The 23,853-nt window shown below is 41.2% G+C and overlaps 3 protein-coding genes across 7 annotated transcripts in view; 1 reads left to right on the top strand and 2 right to left on the bottom strand.

Annotated features, from left to right (window-relative positions):
- LOC135418581 (basic proline-rich protein-like) overlaps nt 1-4,313 on the bottom strand; it is a 28,990-nt gene extending 24,677 nt beyond the window's left edge. The window contains exon 1 of the mRNA XM_064664020.1: nt 4,202-4,313. The gene's annotated coding sequence lies outside the window, so the exon portion shown is untranslated. The remainder of the gene's footprint in view (nt 1-4,201) is intronic.
- RNF11 (ring finger protein 11) overlaps nt 1-5,964 on the top strand; it is a 29,842-nt gene extending 23,878 nt beyond the window's left edge. For both annotated transcript variants that reach the window (XM_064665258.1, XM_064665257.1), the window contains 2 exons: nt 4,202-4,371; nt 4,745-5,964. In XM_064665258.1, coding sequence (XP_064521328.1) covers nt 4,202-4,371; nt 4,745-4,916 — 342 coding nt within the window. In that variant the 3' untranslated portion in view covers nt 4,917-5,964. The remainder of the gene's footprint in view (nt 1-4,201; nt 4,372-4,744) is intronic.
- The window catches only part of TTC39A (tetratricopeptide repeat domain 39A), a 52,122-nt gene continuing 33,607 nt past the window's right edge, over nt 5,339-23,853 (bottom strand). For all 4 annotated transcript variants that reach the window (XM_064665253.1, XM_064665254.1, XM_064665255.1 and 1 more), the window contains 5 exons: nt 23,718-23,838; nt 21,026-21,137; nt 18,309-18,423; nt 17,571-17,687; nt 5,339-14,587 (listed from right to left, as the gene is read on the bottom strand). In XM_064665253.1, the coding sequence (XP_064521323.1) occupies nt 14,467-14,587; nt 17,571-17,687; nt 18,309-18,423; nt 21,026-21,137; nt 23,718-23,838 (586 nt within the window). In that variant the 3' untranslated portion in view covers nt 5,339-14,466. The remainder of the gene's footprint in view (nt 14,588-17,570; nt 17,688-18,308; nt 18,424-21,025; nt 21,138-23,717; nt 23,839-23,853) is intronic.

Below are 23,853 nucleotides of genomic sequence, written 5' to 3'. Positions count from 1 at the left end.
AAGCAAATTAAGGACCAGAAAGTGATTTTTCTTTCATTGCCCAACAGTAATATGTGGGTTTGATTATTTGTTTTGGCCTGAGTTAGGGGTTTTTTTGCATATAGTAATAGAGTTAGCATGAAATTTCATCTTTGGTTTGAAGTGCCTGACATCTATATCAAATGATAAATAACACAGACTTTGGCTAGAAGTTCAGTATTTCGTAATTTTGTCTGTAAAAACATTTTCCATGGTTGATAAGGGAAATATGAGACACCAGAGCAATAAATTTCGTGCTCGTCTTTGCAGTAAAATAATAATCACTTGGGTAATACAGTCTTTTTTTATATATATACATGTCAAGGGGCCTCTAGCTACAAATGTGAGCTGGCTGAAGTGTCGAATCCTCACGTTGTTACCCTTGAACACCCGCACTGGAGTGAGCAGGACCTTGCCTTAATGTGGGTTGACGAAAGCAGCCTTTACACCCTGTGAAAGATTTGCAGAGGGGTGATAAACCCTCGCAGACTGTGAGGAGGGTTGCACTCCGGCCTTACGGGCAGCTTGGAATTATTGTTGGATGAGCTTAACTTCCAAAAACGCTCCAGAGATTTGGTATTGGAGAAACCCAAGGATGCAGCTGCCAGCGTGGTGAGGGGCGATGGCTGTGAGCGGGGCCAGCCTGGGGGTGTGCCAGCAGGGCCGAAGGAGCCCAGCTCAGCTGGTGGGGGGTCATCAGGATCTGTTGAGGGAGCACTTCATGCTCCATCTCTTACTTTGATCCCTCTGGGGATGTCTACTTCTCAGTCAGAGAAATCTGGGCTCTCAGATTCTCATGAATAATAAAGTATTTTTAGAATCATACAGGTACGAACACACCTTTTCTTTTGGCCTGTTGGAGGGGAGAAGACCCTTTGAAAGAGTCAGTGTCCATGTAGTCTATAATGTGACACTGCAGTGTGTGCAGCCGTGTTCTTCCATTTTCCTGGTATGTTTGTGTCCAGGGCTCAGTTTGGGCAGGCTTTTAATAGCAATTGGGAGTGAGATGAAAGTGCCAGCAAACAGCATGTTCAGTGCCTGGGCATGGAGTGGCCACTCGGGTTTATTTACAGGACTACCTTACACGTTTTTCAGAGCAGCCACACCAACCCCAGTTTTCTGCCTTCAAAGTATGAAGACGTCATGGCAACACCACCATTTCCACCCAGTTACTCATCTGACAGGAGATTCTTGTCTAGCATGTGAAATTGTAGAAGCCCACAGCTGGCAACTATAAATTCCCGCCTTAATGGGCCATGTCAGACATGTAGCACAGGGCAGCTCTGCTGGGAGGGAACCTGAGACAGGATGCCTGAGGGAGGAGTGTTTCCATGCAGCACTGGCCGTGGGGAGAAAGCATTTGTGTATTTGGCAGGGGAAGGGGGCCCAAGTGGTCCTTCAGGCCTCCCTTCAGGTCTTTGCAGGGAACACCCAGGGCAGAGAGGCTTTGCAATAATTCAGAAGCGGGTTCCCCAAGTACATGGTCCCTTGGTGGTCACTTGCAGAAAGTGCCTGTAAAAGACTAGAATGAGATTTTGTTCTTGTCTGGCCTAGCACAGGTTTAGAAGTTATGTTATTCACTCTCCCAAACTTAACCAAAGCCGTGGTTGGTTGGGTAGCTGACTGATTGCTTACTTCAGAGCTGTCCAGATGTAATTGTTCTAACTCACAACAGATTCTTATTTAATTGTAGTTCCCTTTTGCTGTATAATGTTTACCGAGGTGATCAATTTGCTGTTGTTCTGGTACAGGCATTCACTATCAGTTGCTGTTGCTACTTTCAGACATTTTGAGGGTTTTTTGGATCTTTATTCCTCCTTTTTTCCCCCTCCTGTGTTTGCCTTTCCTGCACTATGACTTGCAGCCCTGGTTTGGGTAAGGGGAGCTGTTGCCTCCCGTCCTGCCCATGTTGGCACCAGCCTATGCTGTGCCTGTCATTAGTTATACTGCTCCTCTTTTTTATTCCAAGACATGAGGGAGGGGTGCATCTCTCTCCAAATGCTGAGCGTTCTCTACATCTGTGTCACAAATAAAGGAGGAAGCAGTAATGCTTTCTGCTATTGATCTAATAACCTGTTCAAAGAAGTACAGCAAAGCCCCGGAAAAAAAAGTTACTGAGAATTTGTGAAGTTCTTGAAACATAAAACCAGGACCGGGTTCTGCCTCGAGCTCATGTGTTCAGCACAGAGGGTCGGCAGCATTTGTGAGGGGGAAAAATGCTTTATTTTGCAGGCACCAAAGGTTGCAGTCACTTTCTGAATGCTTTATATCTGACAGGTCATCTGTAGGTTCAGCTGGTGCTTTTCTCTATCCAAATGATGATTAGAGAATACTTTAGATAATTTAAAGCACTAAAAGTCAGCTGATGTAAAAAGAGTTCTGTGAAATACGGTTTAGAGTAGTTGGGAAATTAATCACTTGGAGAACCCCTGGCGTGTTCTGTCTTTTGAACCTTCTCATAATTCCTCTGAGTTCTGCCAGGAAATCAGAGGGGGAAATCCTAGCGTAGCTAAATTAAGAGAAGACTGTGGATTCTACCCCACAGCTGAATTGCCAGTGGCATGCACAGTGTTCAGTGAAGAATTGCCAGGCAGACTTGTATCTGTGATTAGCATTTTTCATGAGCAAGGACTTTGCTGTTGGGCGGCACTGGTGAGAGGCTGCACACTCCTCGGGCAGCTTTCTCCTGGCCTTCCAGGAATCTGGAAGCTGCCTGTCCACTTCCAGTGCACCCCAGCAGTGAAATAAGAATGGCTTTATCGGGTTTTCCAAGCGCAGTGTTAAACTCACAGCTGGGCTGTGCCGGGTGTTGGTGATGGGTGAACACTGAGCACTGCCAGAGCAGGAGGCAGAGGGCACAGGAGAGGGGAACACAGCCGTGTTCCTGCTGGGAATATCTGGAGGTGCCCATGGCAGCTTGTGCTCTGGAAGCACATGCATGTTTTGGAAGGTGGATACTCTGTCAGACAGTGAAATCCCGTGTGTCCCCCACATCAGTGATGAGGGAGCAAGCGGGCAATGGGAGAGTGGTCGGAGGTGACCAGAACAGCTGCACACACTCCTGCTCTCTGCTTGGCCTGCAGCAGTGTCCTCTGAAACATCAGCTTTTGCACTTTCCAAACAGATTAATCAGTGTGTCTCTGATGCAGCAGGTTTATTTTCAGACACATCTATAAGTTGAGTTTTTTTCTGCTGTTTAAGAAGTACCATCAAAATAGACCTTTTGCAAGAAATTGTCTCCCTGTTAACAGCAGATTTGTGGCTACTGGCCAATACTGTCCTAATAATGTATCGTGTTAAAAATTGGTATTTATGTATCAAAAAATGCTTTAAAAGCAAGTAAATTAAATACCATGTTAATATAAATGTCAGTGAAAATATCTAACCTAAAGTTTATTAATATTCAAAAGAAACTTCTGAGAATGTGGTAGAGGAAGGACTGCATAATAGCTATACATTGCCTAAATTTTCTTTGGAAAATATATACCTTAAGCATTTCAGCAGCTGAAGTCCAGCTTGGGAGAACCCATAAAATTATATTAATATATGAGAAGAAATTTAAAACTTGGGTTACTTACTTAAGCTGTTCTTCTTATTGTTCAGGTGACATTTTTTTAACCCACAAGAATTAAATCTACAGTTCTGGATTGGACCTTGGGTGGCCCAGAACAGCTCACATAAATTTTAGTCATTACTAAACAAATAAAACCTTCCTTTCTAAAACTTAAGAGCAGGCAGTGCCCTCATCTTGGCAAACAGTTCTTCCTAAATGTAAAAAAAAAAAAACCAAACATAGATTCTGCTTTTTGTTGCACATGCTGGGGGCTCTCCCTCAGCCCTTGTGTTGTTCAGTTCCCTACCACAGCAGTTTACCAGGTCCCTGTAAGGTTTATTTGTCTGCTGGCACGTGCAGTTTGTTGTCCAGGTATCTCATGTACGAACAATTCCTTGAGATCAAAAGCTTTTGCAGAGAACAACCACGAGCAGCTCCTTGCTCAAATACTGGCCTCAATTCTTTATCCCATTCTCAGTATAATTATAGCCCCAAAATTGCAAAGTAGGAGTGGGAGTTCATATGAATATTTGTAGGACTAAGAGAGGAAGAATTGAATGCCGAGTTCTGTGCTACGAAACGGTAGGAAAGCCTCTGTGGTAGTTTTTAACTGAAATATTTTAATTTTAGGAGCAGGTCCCTGTTCCTGTGTATCACCCAACTCCAAGCCAGACCCGGCTGGCCACACAGCTGACAGAAGAAGAGCAGATCCGGATAGCGCAGCGGATAGGCCTTATCCAGCACCTACCTAAAGGAGTCTATGATCCCGGGAGAGACGGCTCCGAAAAGAAGATCAGAGAGTAAGTCCCAGTCACACGTGGCTGTTGCCTTGCTTTGTGACACTGCCCTGGGAAACCTGATCTTGCCATTCTGTTTCTGCCTTCTTTTCAGGGGCTGTAGTTTATTGTAGCTTTCTGAAAAAGGAAATGGCCATGCAGAAGGCTGATGAGTGGCATCCCTGCCTGTGACAGTGGGGTGGAATTCAATGAGCTTTAAGGTCCCTTGCAACCCAAACTATTCTGTTATTCTAAGGCTCTTGCCTTTCTCCTATGCAAGGATACTCCTCACAGTATCTACAAATACTAAAGTCATCCAGGAGTAGATAGTACACTATTTTTCATTTCCAGTTTGGTAACAGCAGCTTCAATATTTTATTTTTTTTTCCCCCCCCAGATGTGTCATTTGTATGATGGACTTTGTTTATGGGGACCCTATCCGATTTCTGCCGTGCATGCACATTTACCACCTGGACTGTATAGATGACTGGTTGATGAGATCCTTTACCTGTCCATCCTGCATGGAGCCAGTGGATGCAGCACTGCTTTCATCATATGAGACTAACTGAGCCAGGGTTTCTCTACTGAACCTCCAAGGAGACCATCCACTTCAATGGGTTTGATCCTTTTGTCATTCAGCCCAAAGAGCCAGGAATTAGGAATTAAGATCATGCACAAAGTATACATTTCCTAATAAATAAATAAAAAAAAAATATTCCTGAATGGCTGCAAATATTGGAAAACATAGTATTTTAGAGACTATAGAAAAGTAGGTTGTTATTTTTAATGTAAAGCCTTGACCCACCATTGTCTTTTAATGTTTGTTCTTACACCCATATATAGGAATTGTGTAAAGTGTTACAGCAACTGTAAATGTTTAAACTGCGTGTATCCAATTTTATTAGCAGCAAGATAAGAGTATTTTTTTCCTAAATAAAGTAACCAGTTTTGTTCTGATTCTTTTCACAAGTCCTGGCATTTGGGTCAAGGCTTTATTGAAATCTACATTTTATAACACTGGCACAAAGAAATAGTTTTAAGCTTGTTTGCACAGTTCTTTTTCTTTTTTTTTTTTTTTTCATTGGAGATGGAATTCATTGCCTTAGGTCTTTTTAATAGTGTATTGTTATTGTTGGGCTGGCTCTATGCTTGAAAACCAGTTTATTTATAACCTGTTAAAAGTGCTATATTTTGTTTGCAGTTAGGAATATGCAGACTTCAAAGTGATCTCCTAGCTTGTAAGCAAACTGAGATGCATTATCCCTTTTCTACTAGTGATACAGAATATGAAGATATAAGACCTACAGTGAAACTATGGTTTCATGGGTTTTTATAACTTCCTTTGGTTTTGATGAAATAACAGTCCTTAAACTTTAATATGTGACCTTTAACTTGATCAGATTAAAAGTGGGCCGGATGAACAATAAATAGTTAAGCTGCCATAACTGAAAAAAAAAATATATATATTTGGAACTAATGTAGTGTTAGTATTGATCACTTATTCTACTTTTTTCTCCCTAAAGATGGTTGTCTTGGATCATAGCAAATGGATACTGCATCTCTCGTTCTTGTAGTCCTTAGGTTATCAGAAGTTAAGAATAAACATACTGTATCTCAGTCTCCTGTATTAAATGTATCTGTTGAGCCCTGCTGGCTGACACACCAGTCCACCAAACAGGAATGAACTCATAGAGGAGAGAATTAGACTTTGTTCTGCACATAAATGCAAAGTTTATATAAACCCAGACTGTCAAGAGTAGCAGTGGAGGGGGCAAACAGTCCTGCTATAGCCAGAATGACACAATTAGCTGGTTCCTGTAGCAAACAGTATGTGCTTGTTAAGAGAGGCTCTGGCAAAGGTTGTAGCTGTAAAGACCTTTTTCCACTTAGCATGATTTTTTTCCTTTTTTCTTCCCCCCCTTGATGTACCTACTGTGACCTTTATACATTCAGTGCCACCCTGAGAAGCAATCTCAAGTTAACCACAGCAAATTGGGGATGTTCTTGATTGTGTTTCAGCTACAGTTTGAGTACTTGATACAAAAAGTTGTGTTTAACAACCCAAGTCCTCTGTGGACTTACTGCATTTACAGTGTAGGGGAATTGTGCAGGTTACGGATAACTGGTCAGCAAAATGGAGTCAACATGTTTGTTTGTTATCCCTGCAGCTGACAGCACCCTGCTCCCTTAGAGAAGAACTCCAAGGAGCAGTCAGAAGGAACTGAAAACACTCTGCAGTTCTAGATTCACTCAAATGGCCACACATTTATCTATTTATCTGGACACAATGTTTTGCTGAATTCATACATACTTAATTACATGGATCAAAATCTGGGAAGAGAGACCTGAAGTTGTGCAATATCATTGTTCCTTTTCATCATTCCATGTGTGTTCCTTTGTGTCCTCCTTTTTTGTCTGTTTGTTTCAGGGGTTGGGTTCTTTTTTTTTTTTTTTTTTTGGTATAACAATGTCCACATTAAGTATTCATTTCTTTATCTTGTTAAAACTGGCAAATGAACAATTTGAAAAAAACAGTGTTGTCATGGTGGTATTAGTCTTTATTTATTACAAGACTTGATTAAGAAAGATTTAAAAGAAAGGAAGTGATGGATTACTGAGCTGAATGCTTTCCTAGGCACTCTGTACAGCTGAACTTTTAACACTGATACACTTACTGGGCTAAGGGAAGAAATTCCTTTCATTAAAATACTTGTTAAATAGCAAAAAGGTGTGAAGGGCTAAACCTAGAGCAGATTACACAAAAACGTTCCAAAAAGTTTAAATTTTACCTTAAAGACAAATATGTAAATATAACAAATAAATCAAATGATTTTTCAAGTTTTTAGGTGCAGTGCTGTTCTGGATGATTTCTAATTCAAAGAACTGATTTGAACTTAATGCAAAATAATGTATAACCTTAATTTTAGCTCCAGTTGTGGAACCAGAACTGTGTCTTAATTCTACCATCTATAAGATGATTTACCTCCTGTCTCAGAGTAGTCTAATAAATTACTCACACTTCAAACACATTCAGTCCATTTACAGCACAGCTGTTTCCCAACCAGAGCCTGCTGGGAAGGGCTGGCTCTGACTCACCTGAACCTCTTCACCCATAGCCCTTCTTATGCCAGGGCTGGATGTTTTGGGGTGGGCAGGCCCATAGGAAAATGCCTGCAAAGTGATTTGAAGGAAAAAAACAACAAAACAAAAACCCCTCTTACAGCTACTGTGTGCAACCACCTGAGTTTGCAGATGCCTCTTGCATGCTACAGGAATTACCACTTTAATCATTTCCCATCTAAGGATGATAATCCTCATTACCTGTTGGCAGTTCATTATGTAAATCTGGGAGAGAATCATAAAATACATAAAAAAGCAAAAAAAGCCAGCCCAGAGAATTTCTTTGTGAGGAGCTGGTGGTGTAGAAGGGTTTGAGCCACAAAAGGGTTTAAAAGTTCCTACAGTCTTGCAGTTCCCCAGGGCTGAAAGCAATTCCGTGTTTGGAAGGCTGACAGTGTCCTTTTGCAGTGGCAGGAGGGTACATTTCTGGGATAAGGGATTAGGAAATACCTGAACTTACTTCAGTTGCCACAGTTTCAGGGCTTTGACATTTCCTGTCCTTGTGCAATCGTGGTAAAGATGAAGATTCCTTTGAGTTAGAGTGTCAGTAAAATAAGTAACAACATGGCTGAAACCAAATGTACAGGGCCTCTCAGCAGTTAAATCCTGGATTAAAATGGACTCAGAAACAAAGTGGATGCCAGCTGATACATACACAGTTTGTTACAGACACCACATTTTATTAAAAGCATACATTCTAGCTGACAACCTATAAACCACATGAATAAAGTCTGTTCAGAAGAACCCTTCTTGACTTAATACCCAGAATAAAAATTAGTTTCAAGGATTAACTTCTGCTTTTATATAGCACTTAACTTTGAAGAATATAATTTATGCTAACCATCCTTTGCAGATTATCTCGCATTTAAACCTGTTCTGGGATAAGAGTTCAAGGGCTTTGGAAGCCTTGGTATGAAATGCAAAGTTAATGCCTTGTGATAAAAGAACAGTTTAAACATACTCTGCAAAAGCATCTTTTTGATTTAAGCAAAAGAAATAACTACATTTTCATGCTAGCAACTGATTTATTACAACATCCACTCTGCACTGATACTTTGCTAAGAAAAGCTGCAGAGAGGAGTCTATAATGAAAAAATTCTTTGTGCAAAAGGCTGTCTGTGTTCCCAGCACAGAGGTATGTGCTTACTCAGCAAGAGGGGCCCAGCCACACCAACTGCACACGAAGAGCCCCCAGCCCTCCCCTGTCCTCTCAGTTGGAAAACAAGCAGCAGTAACTTCATAAACCTGTTCTTTGCAGCACCAACCCCTCCAAAACATTTGTCTTTATTTCAAATAAGGCATTTCAACACCTCTGCTCACAACAGGGAATGTTCCATTCACCGCACACATCACTGGCTGCCCACACCGAGCACTTTTCCTGGCCCCACTTTTAGTCCCCAGATGCACTTTGGTCGGGTTCTCACTGCACAATGACAGACAAACTTTTCAAAAAGCTTTGGCTACAGAGCCTGCTACCACTGTGAGTATGCATACAGAGATGTTTTGTGTATATCTATATATGCTTTCTGTGTGTGTGTGTGACAGATCAGACACTGATAGACCTTTAGCAAAGGCACCATGCATGGAATTCCTGCTGTTCCTTAGAAATACCAGTGCTGAGCCCAGCATCAGAGAATGGAAACCTAACCCACGACCCAGGTATGCACAAGCCATAAGAACAAAAGCCAAAGCAAATTTTTCACAGTAACAATCAAACCATTGGAATAATCTCCCCAGAGACGTGTTAGATCCCCTAACACTGGACACTTTTAAGATTCAGCTGGACTGGGTGCTGGGCCACCTTGCCTGGGCTGGGCTTTTGGCAAGAAAGGTTGGACCCTGAGGTCCCTTCCAACCTGGTATTGTATCATTCTATGACTGAAATACCAAAACACTAACTGTCCCTGATGTCTGCTTCTAAAAATAACATCTGCAGCTGCCCAACAGAGGCTGTGCAACCTTGGGAGCGATGACAGCAGATGAAGATGACATTGAACATGATCCCTATGTTCTGTGACCCTCCAGAGTTGCTTCACCTCCCCACAATGATTTACTGAGCTCCACTGACCGACAGAGATACAGGAGCAGAGGCAGCTTCAGGCACCTCACACCAGCACCTTCACCAAAACCCCAGGAAAAGCACCACGTTCACAAGCAGCAGCTCATTGTAGAACTGCACCTGTGACATTGTGGACACTGAGCACGGCCCCCGGGGCTCCAGCACTGCAGGCAAGCAGCCTGGAGAGCTCCTGCACTAAGGAAGTTGTTCCTCACCTCCACACCCTGTGTGCTGCAGGATAAAAGGAAGTGAGAGGAAAACCGCTCAGAATATTGCAGCCTCTACTTATCTTCTCTTTCTCACCACATCACTATGGTACTTTTAGGCCACAGACCTAAAACTGCTGTTGCTGTACTTGTCTAACACGAGATAAACTTTTTTCTCTCTTTTTTTTTTTTAGTTGAATCAGCCCATAAAGAACACACAGAGGGTTATGACTGCTCTGTTTTGTATTCTTTCTGTAAAATAGTCAAGGAGAGAGAAAGCAGGTAGGCTTCACTGCAGTGCATAATTCTAAATAAACATTTAGCCAGCAATAAAGGTAAGTAGGTCTAGAGATTTAAAAACCCCAGAAAATAATGGAGCCCAGTCCTACAGAGGCATGGTTGAATTTGAGCAAACGCCATGCAGAACTTTACCACGGTGCAATGCAGGTATTTATTAGCTCTGTGCTGTTCATAAATCTTGGAGACAGGGATTGACTGGGCATGTTTTTAAATGAAAGTATTTGTGACTTTTTTTTTTTAACACCTGAAGCAAACCTAGATAGCATCTTAAAGATGCTTTAAGATGACAAATCATTCAATTAAAACACTTGCTGGTACATGCTTTGCACATAATCTACCACCAAAATGTATTTGCAGAACATAATGAGAAAAGAAGCAAGTTCATTTCTAGTCTGTTCAGGTTTCCCAATCTCGTTCATCAGTGACGTTTCCAACCATTAACCACTTTCCTGTACAGCAGCAAACAACATGACTCACCTCTTTATCTTCTCCTCTTCCTCCCAGAGGGCGAACTGAGTTGAATGTGTTGCTTTGGTCATTTCATACACATTTGCTTTGCTGCCATGTTTTTATGCTTAAGAAGGCAAAGCAATGCATCTTGCAGGTGCATCTGGAGGCTGAGTGTTGTATTTAAAGCCATGAGAGTGCTTTTGTATTCTGGGGCTGACCTCTAGGAAAGCCTTGTCTCCTACAGAAGAGCATTGCTTGATCCTTCTGTTCTGCCAGAGGCACACAAGCTGTCACAGCTGTCAGCCCAGGAGCTTTTAGTAGCCTTGGACCTAGGCTGCAGATAACTAAAAATACCAAGGCACTCAGTATAGAATTTAATTCCAAAACCAGTGTGAAATGGGAGGAAATGCTTGATATGATCCTGCTCTATGCTGCTATATTTTATAAAATGCAGTTTCCTAAGCCAAGTTTTGAATTTGTAAACAACCTGAGGCCAGGCACAGTTAGGAGGGGACAATCTTTAAACTAACCATCCATGACAGCATGTGCTAATTGTAGTTCACAATAGGACTGCATATCAGTAATCAAAGCAGGCTCCTATGCCACTGGTTTAGTTGAGCAATCATAAGTGGGTGTTTCAAGATAATAGTAGTTGTATCATGTTTGTGACTTCATCAAAATCTCTTCTAATCATCGAGAAAACCTGTGACCAGGTTCAGCTTCAGCCCACCCTTCTTGATCCAACAGGTTATATCTCATCTCCTGTTATTTCCAGGAGCTGGGAGTTGATGCAGATGCACCTCATTGGACCTCAGTGGGAGCTGCTGGCTTTTCAGCTCATCTGCCCCCTCAGTTTAAGGAGAGACCCTACATACCGGGATTCCACATAACACATCTAATGATAAAAGTGATGCTCATTTCATTGCTTTTCCCTTCCTGCCCAGCACCACTTTCAGGTGACAGCAATATCTCACATGGCCACTGCTGCAGACATCCAGGAGTATGAATTTCTGCCCCTCCTCGGTCACTGGCAGGAAACTACTTACCAGTGTTAATAAAAAAACTACATAGAAAAAGAAATATAGTTTGTAGGTTTTACGATAAAGGTCCTACCAAGTCCAGAGAGCTCTTTTCTGGCATATGAGTTAGTAATTTTTGTCTTTGGGTAACATCTCTGGCTTTGCTGAGGACCAGGAAGAGCTGATTGTGGCAATTGTTGGCTAAAGCCTGGTACACAGCGAGGTTTCTCAAGTATCACTCAGTTCAACATTTGAAAGCAGAAGGTAGTGCTCCTTCTGCAGTTAAGTGCTCCTGCAGTACTGCTTCCATCTCCTGAATCTTAGGCCATGCTCCAGTCTCTGATTTGTGATTCCATTAGAATATCCGCTATTTTCCACTAAGTGAACGCACTGAACTCTGAGGCTGTTTGAGAACTCACACCACTTGTGCTTTCCCCAATTCACTGCACTCAGGACCTCCAGGCTGATGAAGCAATTCCCTGTTCTGGAAAGCTGCTCCAGGCAGAATGCAGTAGCCTCAGGAAGAGCAGTGGAAAAACAATCCCAGCATCGACCTTCCAGCCCAGACTGACACCACGGAGTTTGTGATCCCCACCACGGAGGAGCACCAAATGAAGTGAACTGATGAGCAAAGTCATGGTGGGCAATTCAAAATGTAACACATTGAAAAACTTACACAGTGGCAACGTACCAGACCTTCCACTCATCATTTAGCAAGCAAGGTGCTACTTTCCTTTAGTGAATTCATATTATTAGTCCATAAATCCTTGTTGCATCAGGAAGGTTGATTATTTCCTCTTGCTTGGGAACCAAAAAGAGTGAAAGATCACAGTGAACTACAAAGTCCTCAGCTGAAGCTGGAGATCAGGTCCACAATGTCACTGGTGCTGGTGTTCAACCAAAGCTGACTATGAAAATCTTCTGAAGGCTATGAAAACCTTAGGAAAATCTTGGGATTTTCATTGCTGCAAAGCATCAGGGAAGCTGGCTGTGTATTGCATAGTATGTCCTTTGTGCAGTGTATCTATGATCAGGGGAAACTCTGTTGTGGGTGAAATTTCAAAGAGGTTTCAGTGGCCTTGAGAAATGAATCTACACTCAGAAGGATTGTTCACTTTCTGCAAAGTAAAATTTATGCTAATTTTCACATGGCATTATTACTTGCTTAGAAGATGCTAAGGCTGCCAAAATATTTGAAAAGGACACAACTAGAAGAAGAGGCGTTATATGCAATAATAGAACAAGAAACATTTTTATTCTATACAAAGAATGACTGAGTTTTTACACTGAAGTTTTGATGTGCTGCACGTAAATAGCGTAACTGTTTATACTGAATTTTATCTGAATTGAGAAATTTATCTGAACTGAATTTATCTGAGAAAGTCACTTTATAAAACACATTCTTCACCTATGATTTTGACTTGGAAAGGCTTTTATAAAGGGTGTCTGTTTTTAAGACAATGCAAGTTCTCCTTGTTGAGGAACAGGTGGTTCTGTCTCCTTGCATATTATTTTGCAATTATAAAACAATGTAATTTCCTTAGAGAAGGTAAAAGCAGAGCTATAAACTGTTGATTTTCTCTTCTGCTGGGAACAATCACTTTAGAAAGGACATTCACTGTGAGGTACATAGATATGAATCTTCCTGGCAAACATCTCCATTGGAGAAAAAGGGCTGTCAGAAGACCTCCCATCTCCACCCATCAGAATGGGTCATGGGGAAGAAGCTCTTTCAAAAGGGAGGTAGAAGTGTGCCCCAAAAACCCATAGGCTTACAAACATAGAACTAGCCTGAAGAACAATAAATATGAGTCAAAGCTGTGTTACAACTAACTTCAGCAGTTTTGCAGCAGTTCCATGGCAGCCAGCATTGGAAAGCAGACCCAGCTCATTGCTCTACTCCCAAAGCCAGTTACACGGAAAATCTCCCAAAAGATCAGTGAAGAGCAAAAAGACAAAGGGCTCCTTTGCACCAAGGGAACCTCCTCCAGCCCCAGCTTCTTCACACAGGAAGCATCGGCCTCTTTCAACATGGACATCTCCAGTTGGGCAGCCCTAAGGACACCCATCTTAAGGAACGGAGTGTCACAGGAACCCCTGTATCGCTGTGCAGCCAGAGCAATATTGCTGTTTCTTAAATGACCTTCAAGGACTTGTGCTTTAAATTTGATATGAACTTCAGATCATGTTCACTGTGGCAAAAACATTTTCTAAGAACTCTGCATGGTCAAGGAAGAAGTGATGCAGTTTTATACTGTCATCACCTTTCCCCCACAATCCTCAGTAAATTATTCAGCTGCTACAAGCAGCAGACTTGACAGGAAAACCAAATTAAAGTCAAGGTACCAGCATAAGGGAGACCATTCTTTTCACCAGCAAGTTTTTTAAAGAAGCAAAATGTGACTGGTAAAAGTTGGTAAAAGGGAACTTCCCATGCACAACTAGAAATGCCCAGGATCCAGAGCTCCTCCCCAATGTGTTCCATGTGCACCAAGGTTTTCTCACACCATTCCAACAACGCAGGTACTGGGAAAAAGCGATGCTTCCTTCTCAACTGCTGGCAGCATGGATCCAAACAAACATTTAGAGCTAAGTGAGATTAAATCCATGAAACCTGAAGTTTTGTTGTTTGGGGTTTTTTTTTCAGTTGTTCCCCTCTCTCGCTAAGCAAAGCTACAACATAATGTTGCAAACGCAAGAAAAAGGCACACGATTGAAAACTGAATGACACAGATGTAAATATTCAAAAAGCCACTGCTGGAAAAACAATATTCAGGGTTATATGGTTGGTTTTGAGAGGTTTTTTGCCATGTTGTTACACGAGATTAACGTTTTATGCATCGCCTTTAAAATTTTAAGTTATTTGGCTTTTCACTGACTTGAAAGAGAGGGAAAAATAACTCTAAAGTGTCAGTAATTTTCTGCACCAAAGTTTGCAACAAACAGGACATCAAAGAAGAAAAAGTTACGACACTGCTGAGGCTCCAGAGTGCATTCCATTTTCTGGGGTGGATTTGGCTTGGTGCAGGGCAGCTTGAATCCTGAAATGTGTCCTTGTTTCCATGGAGTAATTCTTGTAGTTTTGTCTAAAACAAAAGCAGATCCACTGTGATGAATATATATATATATATTTAAAACATTTTCAAGTTATCTTTGTATTACTGTTTTAAGCAAAATAACTATAGACAGAAAAAAAGCCTTTCTTCACAAGCTCCTTTGCTGCCTACTCTAAAATACAAGGCATGTGTTCCTGGCCAAACAATGCAGTTCTTTGTTCTTTATTTGTAGTGCCACTGTCTGGCAATTACAGAAAAATATAGCTTAATAACAAATTGAATCTGGTCCACTCAATCAAAATATTGAGTCCATATTAATTATCTGTAGCACCCACTTAGTTTACATTCAGAAATTAGATTTCCTCCCCCCTCAAAATATAACTGACAGATTCTAATACAAGTATTTTCGGCATTTTTAAAAATAATTTTAATATAGCAGACTCAATTCATCAGGGTCATTTCAAGAAAGTAAAGGGGGGGCAGGGAAGAGAAAAAAGAAAGAGAGAAAGAGAAGCTGTCCTGAACCAGAAGAGGGAAACACTCCACCTCCATCCTATGGTTGCCAATGATGTGCACTGTGTGTTGGAAGTAAAGCCAGACAATTTGCTGCCCCAGAAGCTTGGAAAGAGAAAGTGGGCACACATGAGGCTCTGTATCAGCTTTTGAGGAGCAATACACCAGGCCCAAGGAAAAACTGGCAGGACTTCCACCACACACATCTAGAGGCTGACTCGGCTCGGCACTGTCACCTGCCTATAGTCTCCAGTAGCTCTGTCATGCTCTAAAAGAGTTACTGGAACATTCAAAGAATCTGTATTATCATGGAAAAGCTTATATAAAAAAAAGAAAAATTGCCCCAGGACCACATAGAAAGTGCAGATCCTACTTAATAGGAATTAACATGTCAGCTCCTGCAGGATGGATACAGAATCCAGATACCAAAGAGGGATTAGACCATGCTAATTTTCTTTTAGAAGATATTTGTCATCTTTACAGAAACATAACATTAAGTATTAAGCTCTGTATACCTTAAAAGCATTTCAGTTCAAAATTCATAATTCCAACCAAGCATGGTATCTGTCACTATGGCAGTCTCTTGCTGAAAACAAGGAATTCCACACCCATGCTACACCAGCTTATAATTTTATGTATGCAACACCCAAGAGGCTGACTGAGAAAAGGAGGTGACTGGGTTCTGCTGTGTGCTGATCTAAAACCCTTTGGAGTTTTTTTTCCTTAAATTAAGTAGATTTTGTCATGCAGAGTTAGTACTTCTTGTCAGCACGCTGATATTCTTGTTTGTAGCTCACAGCCAAACAAATACAAACACTTCCATGCACGACCAAGCCAAAACTGTTTATCATCTCGTTCCACTCTTTCTCCCAGAGTTGAAAATTCCAGCCAGCAGCAGTATGTGGATTTAGGTCAAGCAAATCAAGCGTCATGCACCAGCCAAGTGCTCGCCTGCTCTCCTGCCAACATAATTCTGCACTCCCGAAACCCACCGCGGCCAACGCGCTTCTCCCCCTCGAGGCTGCCAAGACATTCAGTTTGTAGCTGAAAGCTTATAAATCAAAGCATTTTAATGCCACAGGTGGAAGTGTAAGGACTGCACCTTTTTTTAGGACTGACTGAAATACCAGGGGGGGTTTGTGGTGGATCGTTGTTTCTGTGGGGGTTTTTATATCATTACAGTCTCCACGAGTTCTTTGGGCCCAGCAAGTCTGAGTATCAGCTTTCATACACTGGGCAACAACAAATTTTTCGGAGCTGCAGTCTGCTGGTGCTCCCCTTTAAGCCAGACACCTTCCCTTGAGGGGATCTGGGGCACTCAGAGCTGTCAGGGAAAGGTGCAGTGGCGGAGCAGCAAGAGACAGAAGTTCCAGCTGGAACAAGCAGCTCCGAATCATTATTTTCTAGATCTCTTTTTACTAGAGATTTGAACAAAGGAAATTAGGACAGGAGAGGCATGTTTAGAAGAACGTGAAGCCAACTGAAACACTTTCCATTGCACTTTGCTAATGCAATTTTTGCTGCTCTTAATATCTTCCATGAGTTTACAAGCACAAGCAGAGAAGATTAAGGATTGCAATATTTTAATTTTTGTGCTGACAGGCTTTTGGCATAATCTTTGGTAGGCTGATTTGCCACTCTGTCTTGCAGAGAGGACTGATCTGGAAAAAAAAAACCAAACCATAAAAACTGTCTGACTGGGGGCAGACACCAGTTTTGTAGCTGCTCACACCTGTGGCAGTGACTCTCTGCGCTGGGAAGGTGCAGACATCTGGACTCATTCAGGATCCAGAGAGGTGAAATACCCCTGCTGCTGCTTGAAGAGGGTGACTGTTGTTTGGGTTGGATTCCCTCTCTCCCCACCACTGCCAAAATTTTGGCTCAGCATAGAAGTAAAGGTTCAGACAGAGGCAAACCCTGTATTTTGTTAATTTTATAATAAAGAACACACACGATCAAGTCCAACTCCCTGATAAACCTACTTTGCTAGAAAAATCAGTCACATAAAATAGCAAAAGCAGGTGGTTTAGTTGCTTTTCAGATGCAGGTGAAACAATACAAAGATACTAAATGCAACCTGAAGCGTTATCTTAAGTGTATTTCATCAAGGAACAGGCCCTGCTAGCCATTAATTAAAGTAATGCTATTTTAGCCATAACACAGAGCTTTGATTTCATTTTGTACATCTTTTATGAATAAGTAAATATTAAGATTATTACATTTTGTTACACATGGATTATTTCTTATGGAAGCCTCTGACATTCCAATTAACATATTTAAATTTTTTTTTTTTTTGCTCTTCTCAGATTTGATGTTTAAGACCCAGACTGAACAAACCTAACACCTACCCCTGGCAAAGTCAAACCAAAACTAAGGCATGCATCCTTCCTCTGAAAAATTGAAATGAGTTTCCATGATATTAATGAAATGTTTCTGCTTCCTGCTAACCAGTAAAATACCAAACTGACTCATCAGACATCAACACAGGCTTTTCACTTACTTTGCTTTTTCCAGAAGTTTTATTGCTTCTTCTCTTCTATCTTGGTCTAGATACAGTATTGCCAACTCCAGCAAGGCATTTGGAATTAGATAATGATCGTATTTTATTTTCTTCTCACTGCATTGGAAGAGAAATAGCCTGGAGACCTTGAAATGATATATTGTTTCCCTCATTTAACAGCTCCATACACGAATAAGCAGGAGATTAGCTAAGATCAGAAGGAGCAATCAATCTCTATTACGACACTTGTCATGTTCCCTACCCCAAGATACCTTCTGGGTTATTAAATGTGTATTTTGCATAAGCATCCTACACAATATGTACAATCTCAGGATTAGAAAATAAAGCCTTTATTATCAGGGAAGTGTTAGAAAAGATGACAATATTATGAGCTGTATCCATGTGAACTGACAAGAAGAGAGGTCATTCAGAAGTTCCAAGTGTAATCATGCTGCCACCTCTCTTGCACTTGGCTTTTTGGGTGCAGGCAAAAAAAGGTAAGTGGTATCTTAAAAAATTTATGCATCTATAGTCCCCTAAAAGGAGAAAATACCTCAATAAAAATTGCAGATTTGAAATTCTTCAACACATGGCTAAAAAGACTGGGAATTAAAATTGAAATTCCTTGAAATAAATACCAAAGGTACTGCAGTCCTCTCCCTTCTATTCATATCATGGCTGCATCTCCTCTTACTTGAAACTCAAGAGCTCTCCTACATGCCAGGTATGAAAACTTACTTTAAATAGATGTAATTAAAATGTTCTTCTGCTTCTGAGATCTTGCCCAAATGCTTGAGGCATAATCCCTTTAACAGCTTTATCACACACCGGTCATCTGCTAGTAATTCTGTAGCTGCAGGATGGAGTAAATGGCACATTTTAGAAAACTCTAGAACAGAAGAGACTTTCCTACCCCGTAGGGAAACTTCTACAAAGGCAAGTGTGAGCACAATCTGTTTATTGGATCACAGGGCAGAAGGAACTAATTGGTGAATTTAATTTAAGGCAGAGACAAACAAACATCGACCTTTTCATAAATCAATCAAATTTTGTCTAAAAATTGTTGGGCTGTTCTTTCCTCCCCTACTCCCACTGAAAGGCTACCCCACTGTTCTGACACCCAAAAACTAATTTAAGTTGTTAATTTTGTAAATACTGAGGCTCAATTTGTAATCTCTCAACCTTTATTGCCCTTTAGTAGGTACAGGTCTTCTTCCTTGATTTCTAGTCACGTGGCCTATTCATAGGCAAGTGTTTTAACAATTCTCCACCTTCGCTTGGCTAAAAAAAAAATATATGAAATTTGCTACCTGCATCTCCCATCTCCTCATCTTCCTACCATACCTTCTTTACACCTCTTCTGAGTATTTACTTCTAATTATGAGTGCCTGGTTCAAAGTCATTACTATCAACACTCCTCCTTCATCAGAATATTTCTGCACATTTCAAAGCAAACATCTGGCTTTTCCATAGCCAATCCGTACAGGCAGCTTAATCTTAAAGTTTACAAGCAAAATCTACAGCCTGCTTAATCATTTCCAATTCATGAAATCCTAACTAAAAAGAATTTCCACAAAATGTGTGATACTGCATCTGATGCTGTTGAATGTCATCCTGTTTTCACTGCTCCAAGCCTTACCTGGTTCTTCACTTATCACTCCAGCTGATTAAATGCTGACACAGACTGCACGAAACAGCTGCTTCCCTTTGGAGTATTGAGTTGGAGGCCTTGGTCCTACAGTTGGAGTCACTTCTATTGCAAATTCCCACAAAGGCTCCTATATATATAAGTCACCAAAACAAATCCCAGGGAAGATGCCCAAAGACTATCCAGCAAACTAACTTAGAAGAAACAGGCAAGAGGGCAAAGGTTGACACACTGAGTATGTGCACAGTGAGATGACTCAAGGCCATGGAAGAATTATTTCATAAGAATTAAAAAAAAACACCAAACCAACAGTTGCCTCCTCTTCTGGACATCTGTCCCAAGAACACGTCCACAGGCATGTATTTCCTCTGCTTATATCCTACAGACTGCCCTGGACTGTGTCAGCAAACATTTAGGAACCTCTGCTAGATGCAAATCTAATATGCATAATTGTATTTCTAGATGTTACTTCTGCTAAAAGCCTTGCTTTTACATCTTACATGGTATAAATGTGCTAGAAGCACATCCTCAGATGCATCTTTTTATACTGCTAGAATCTTTTAACAGTAACTCAGAGAAAATACTTGAATACATAATAGCTTAGCTCTGAATCCTGTCAGGAAAGCTCAAGGAAAGCACAATGCTTGGAAACAGCAAGTCAATATTTGGAACAGGCAATACTTTAAATTGTTGGTGTGTTTGAAATATATCCCACTTTTCGATTACATGTCCTCACAGTGTTCTATAAACATGAATCAGCTACAGATCCCTGCAAAATCCAGCCTTATCCACAATTTGTCAAATGAGGAAAAAAAAGGGAACAGAGAAATAATTCGCTTACTCGAAATAATGTAACAAAATGGGTGACAAAGAAAGTGAAAGGGTCAAAGGCCTTTTCCTAAGATGTCACCTTCACTGAAAATATTTTCCCTGCTCTCTTGTGCAATTAATTAAAAATAAATAATTTTAGCCAGGCTTTCAGGCAACTCTCTCAAACCTTGTGTAACAGACTGTGCACACGAAGACCAAGGCCCTAGAAAAGACTGCAATGCAGTGTTTTAGCCTATATTCCTTTGTCAACAGGGGCTTGATCCTTTTGCAGGAAGGTGGTATATAATAGTAAAAAGATCAAATATTGAGCAAGGGAAAGCTTTGTGAGAAAAGATGTGCAGACTGGTTGTACTCCCACGGGAGCTGTGAAAGACTGACAAGAAATAAACATCAATTCCACTTTCTCATGTATAGCTAATTAACAGACTGACAGAAAATGTGGCAGCAGAGCCTGTTTCAGTTCAATCCTATCTTATGCTCATTCATAGTGCAAAGGAAGCCCATCCTTGATATCCCAGATTTCTATAGTATTCTGGTGACACCAGACCATTCAGCCCAAGGTCACACCATAAACTGGCAGCACTTTTTAAAACAGAAGACCAACTTGTCTCCTATTTATTCTTCAAAATTGAAATACAGTATCTGAGGATAACAAAGCTTCATCATCCAAATAACCAAGCCAACACATGCTCTGATTTTGATCTACCAAAATAAACAGTCCTTTAATACATGTCATAAACCACTCCTAACACACATCCACACATCCGTGGATGGAAAATCACTCGCTATTATTGTAAGTTATTGCTATATTAAAAATAAAAAAATATTCCTATCTGCATAAACAGTTTATGGTTTCATTATCTATGTTCCTCCTATGATCCCATTAACTTCACTAATGAGTGTTTCTCTCTATTCACAGATAATATCTTTAGCTATTGCACTATAAAATAACTGGTTAAACCCTATCACTGATTACCTGAACTTCTTGCCAATGCTTCTTCTGCTTCAATTAAAGTCTCTAACATGCCTTCTGTTAAGTTGGGACATTTTCCAATTACAGCATAGCCATTCCAGATATACATCATTTCCTAGGGTCAGGGAGAAATGACAGCATCATTAATTACAGTTCTGCCTAAATGTAGTTGTCAAATACTTTAGTTTATCTCTGCATGATGAAAACGTTACAGGTTCCTTAAATAAAGTCAGTTTGTCAAAACATATTTTCTTTGTAACTGAAAACTTGTTACACGGGTTTTCAGAACAAATTAGCCCTGGGAGGCAACTAAAGAGCTGCTTACTACACACAATACAAGGGAGATTGCTTGAATAGAATGCAAACACCATCTCACTTACAGATGAAGCAGGTAGCAACAAACCAGACTGGAAACATTCAGGCACAAGGCTAACTGTCCCTTCATTAAAGTCTCCTCTGGTTTTTCAGTTCTGTCCTAGCCAGGGCAGTAATAACCACAAATAACTGAAATGTATTGCTTCCACAGAAAAATATGAAATCTCAGGAGAGCAAAACAAAAGAAAAAGAAAACCAAACCCCCTAACCTTTAAGCCAAGATTCAAACAAACCAGCAAAATTTTAAAACTGAACTGTAAGCCTCTTACATTTCTCAGGTTTGTTTGGTGTACCCACAGAAAGCAACTTCTTTCTTATTCAACTGTTCTAAAAGTACATTTTATTAAAAACTATTGGTTCAATTCCTCTTTGTTACTGGGGTTCTTTCTTACAGTATATGACCAGATCAAATGTGCCCATTGCCACTAGCAATCACAAAAGATGGAAATGTTACACAGACTTATGACTGGCCCTCATGACAAGTTGTTTAATGATAGATTCACAGAATATCCTGAGTTGGAAGGCACCCACAAGGATCATCAAATCCAGCTCCTGGACCTGCACCAGAGCACCCCAAGAATCCCACCATGTGCCTGAGAGTGTTGTCCAAATGCTTCTTGAGCTTCAGCAGGTCTGGGGCTGTGATCACTGCCCTGGGGAGCCTGTTCCAGTGCCTGACCACCCTCTGGGGAAAGAAACTTTTCCTAACAGCCAGCCTAAACTTCTCCTGACTCAGCTTCATGCCATTCCCACGAGTTCTGTCACTGGTCACCAGAGAGAAGAGATCAGCGTCCAATCCATTTATTCTATTTATTTATATGACCTAGTCTGTGTTTAAATTAAAATAAAATTTCTATATAGAATAACTGAGTTATGTAACTACAGCACAAAAATATGTCAGGCTAGAATAGCTGAAACAGCATGTTAACCCCAGTCACTGCTGCTTTCACCATCTGGTCTCTATTGATTGGAAAACCTGTGCTGAGCTTACTGTACCTAGTGCAGATTCATTAACATGGTTTTGAAACAGAAGTATTCAAACCACATTCATTCCTGGCTAAATCCTCGAGCTAAGACTTGCTTGAGAATTCGCTCTTCTCAGCAAGCCCCTTGATAATGAAAAGAAAAATCCTGGAGATGAGATTCTGCCCCCAGTTCCACATCCATAAAGTGCTTTTATCTGTTCAGCTGCGGCACCTGCTGCCTCGGAAACGCAACTGCACAGCGGCCAAGGACACAGTGCCCGGCTGCTCCAAGGAGAGATCCTGGTACAGAAACCTGCTCTGTCAAAATCCCACTAGGATAGCCCAGCCAAACCCCAGGTGCGTGTGCTTCTTCCTCTCTGAAACCTGAAAGGCACGTCAAAGTAACCTAATTATTTCTCTCACTTCAGCCTTATTAGTGGAATGTGGCCCCCAGTGAATACCCACGCTCTGCTGTAACAACTCTATTTCTTCAGAAGGCACAGTGTCACATCCCCACTGATGGGCTGGGAAGTGGCTACTCACTGGGGTCTCCAAGAAGCTCTCCCTGTTCTGGCATTTTTTAAAGAGTATTTACTAATTATCCATCTTTTTCTCAAACGCAACAGCTCAAGGCACAGCAAAGGTTAACACCACTGCACTTGGCAAACCTGTGGACTCAAAAACCTTTTATGTTCTTCTACATGTTCTTTGTAGACAGATTTTTGTAAGTGCACCATGAACAAGGCAATGGGTGCCTCATGCAGCTGTTCTCATCTGGCCACAGGGAACTGCCCAGCATCACAGGGCAAAAAAAATTAAACAAACAAACAAACAAATCTACAGTTGCAATGGCTTTCTCAAGTGGCCAAAGGATCGTTTCATCCCAGCACCCATGAGTAGCTCCAGAGAGCAAACTGCAAACATTCAGGGGCACATTAAACAGATGCTTACAGGCAGTCCCCAGTTCTTGCTTTGTTTCCTTGACACCTCCCCTCACTTGTACCTTAAAGTCTTCTGTTAGTAAATGACACGTGACAAAAGAGACCCAGGGCAAAGTTCCTCAAAAGGGAAGCAAAAGAAAGCTGTTGGGAGCACGCTGGTCTATAGCTGGAATAATGAGTTACACATGCAACACATTTACGTGTCACAAACAACTGGCTCAGTTCCCTGTGGCTGGTGCATGCCCCAGTTTTACAGCATTCCTCGCATTCATTTGGCTTTGCTTTGGGAACATTCCAGTCTCCTGCAGAGGTTTTACCTTAGAAACATGGAAAGACACTGTTCTAATTATCTGGGGTTTATTTCTATAAATTAAGATGTTGAAAAGGGTACGTGTGTGGATACCTCTAACTTACCAAAGGTGGAACAGGCAAAGGAACAGGGTTTGGAGAAAGATACCGTCGCGCTTTCCGAATTGCAAACTTTTCTGTAGGCAGAGATTTCCCTGCAATTTTCAGTTTCAGAGTGGGAACAATCCTGAAAGTATAAAGG

The sequence above is a fragment of the Pseudopipra pipra genome, chromosome 9 (assembly GCF_036250125.1).
Source record: "Pseudopipra pipra isolate bDixPip1 chromosome 9, bDixPip1.hap1, whole genome shotgun sequence".
NCBI classification, from domain to species: domain Eukaryota; kingdom Metazoa; phylum Chordata; class Aves; order Passeriformes; family Pipridae; genus Pseudopipra; species Pseudopipra pipra.
This window is presented reverse-complemented; position numbering and strand designations above follow the sequence as displayed.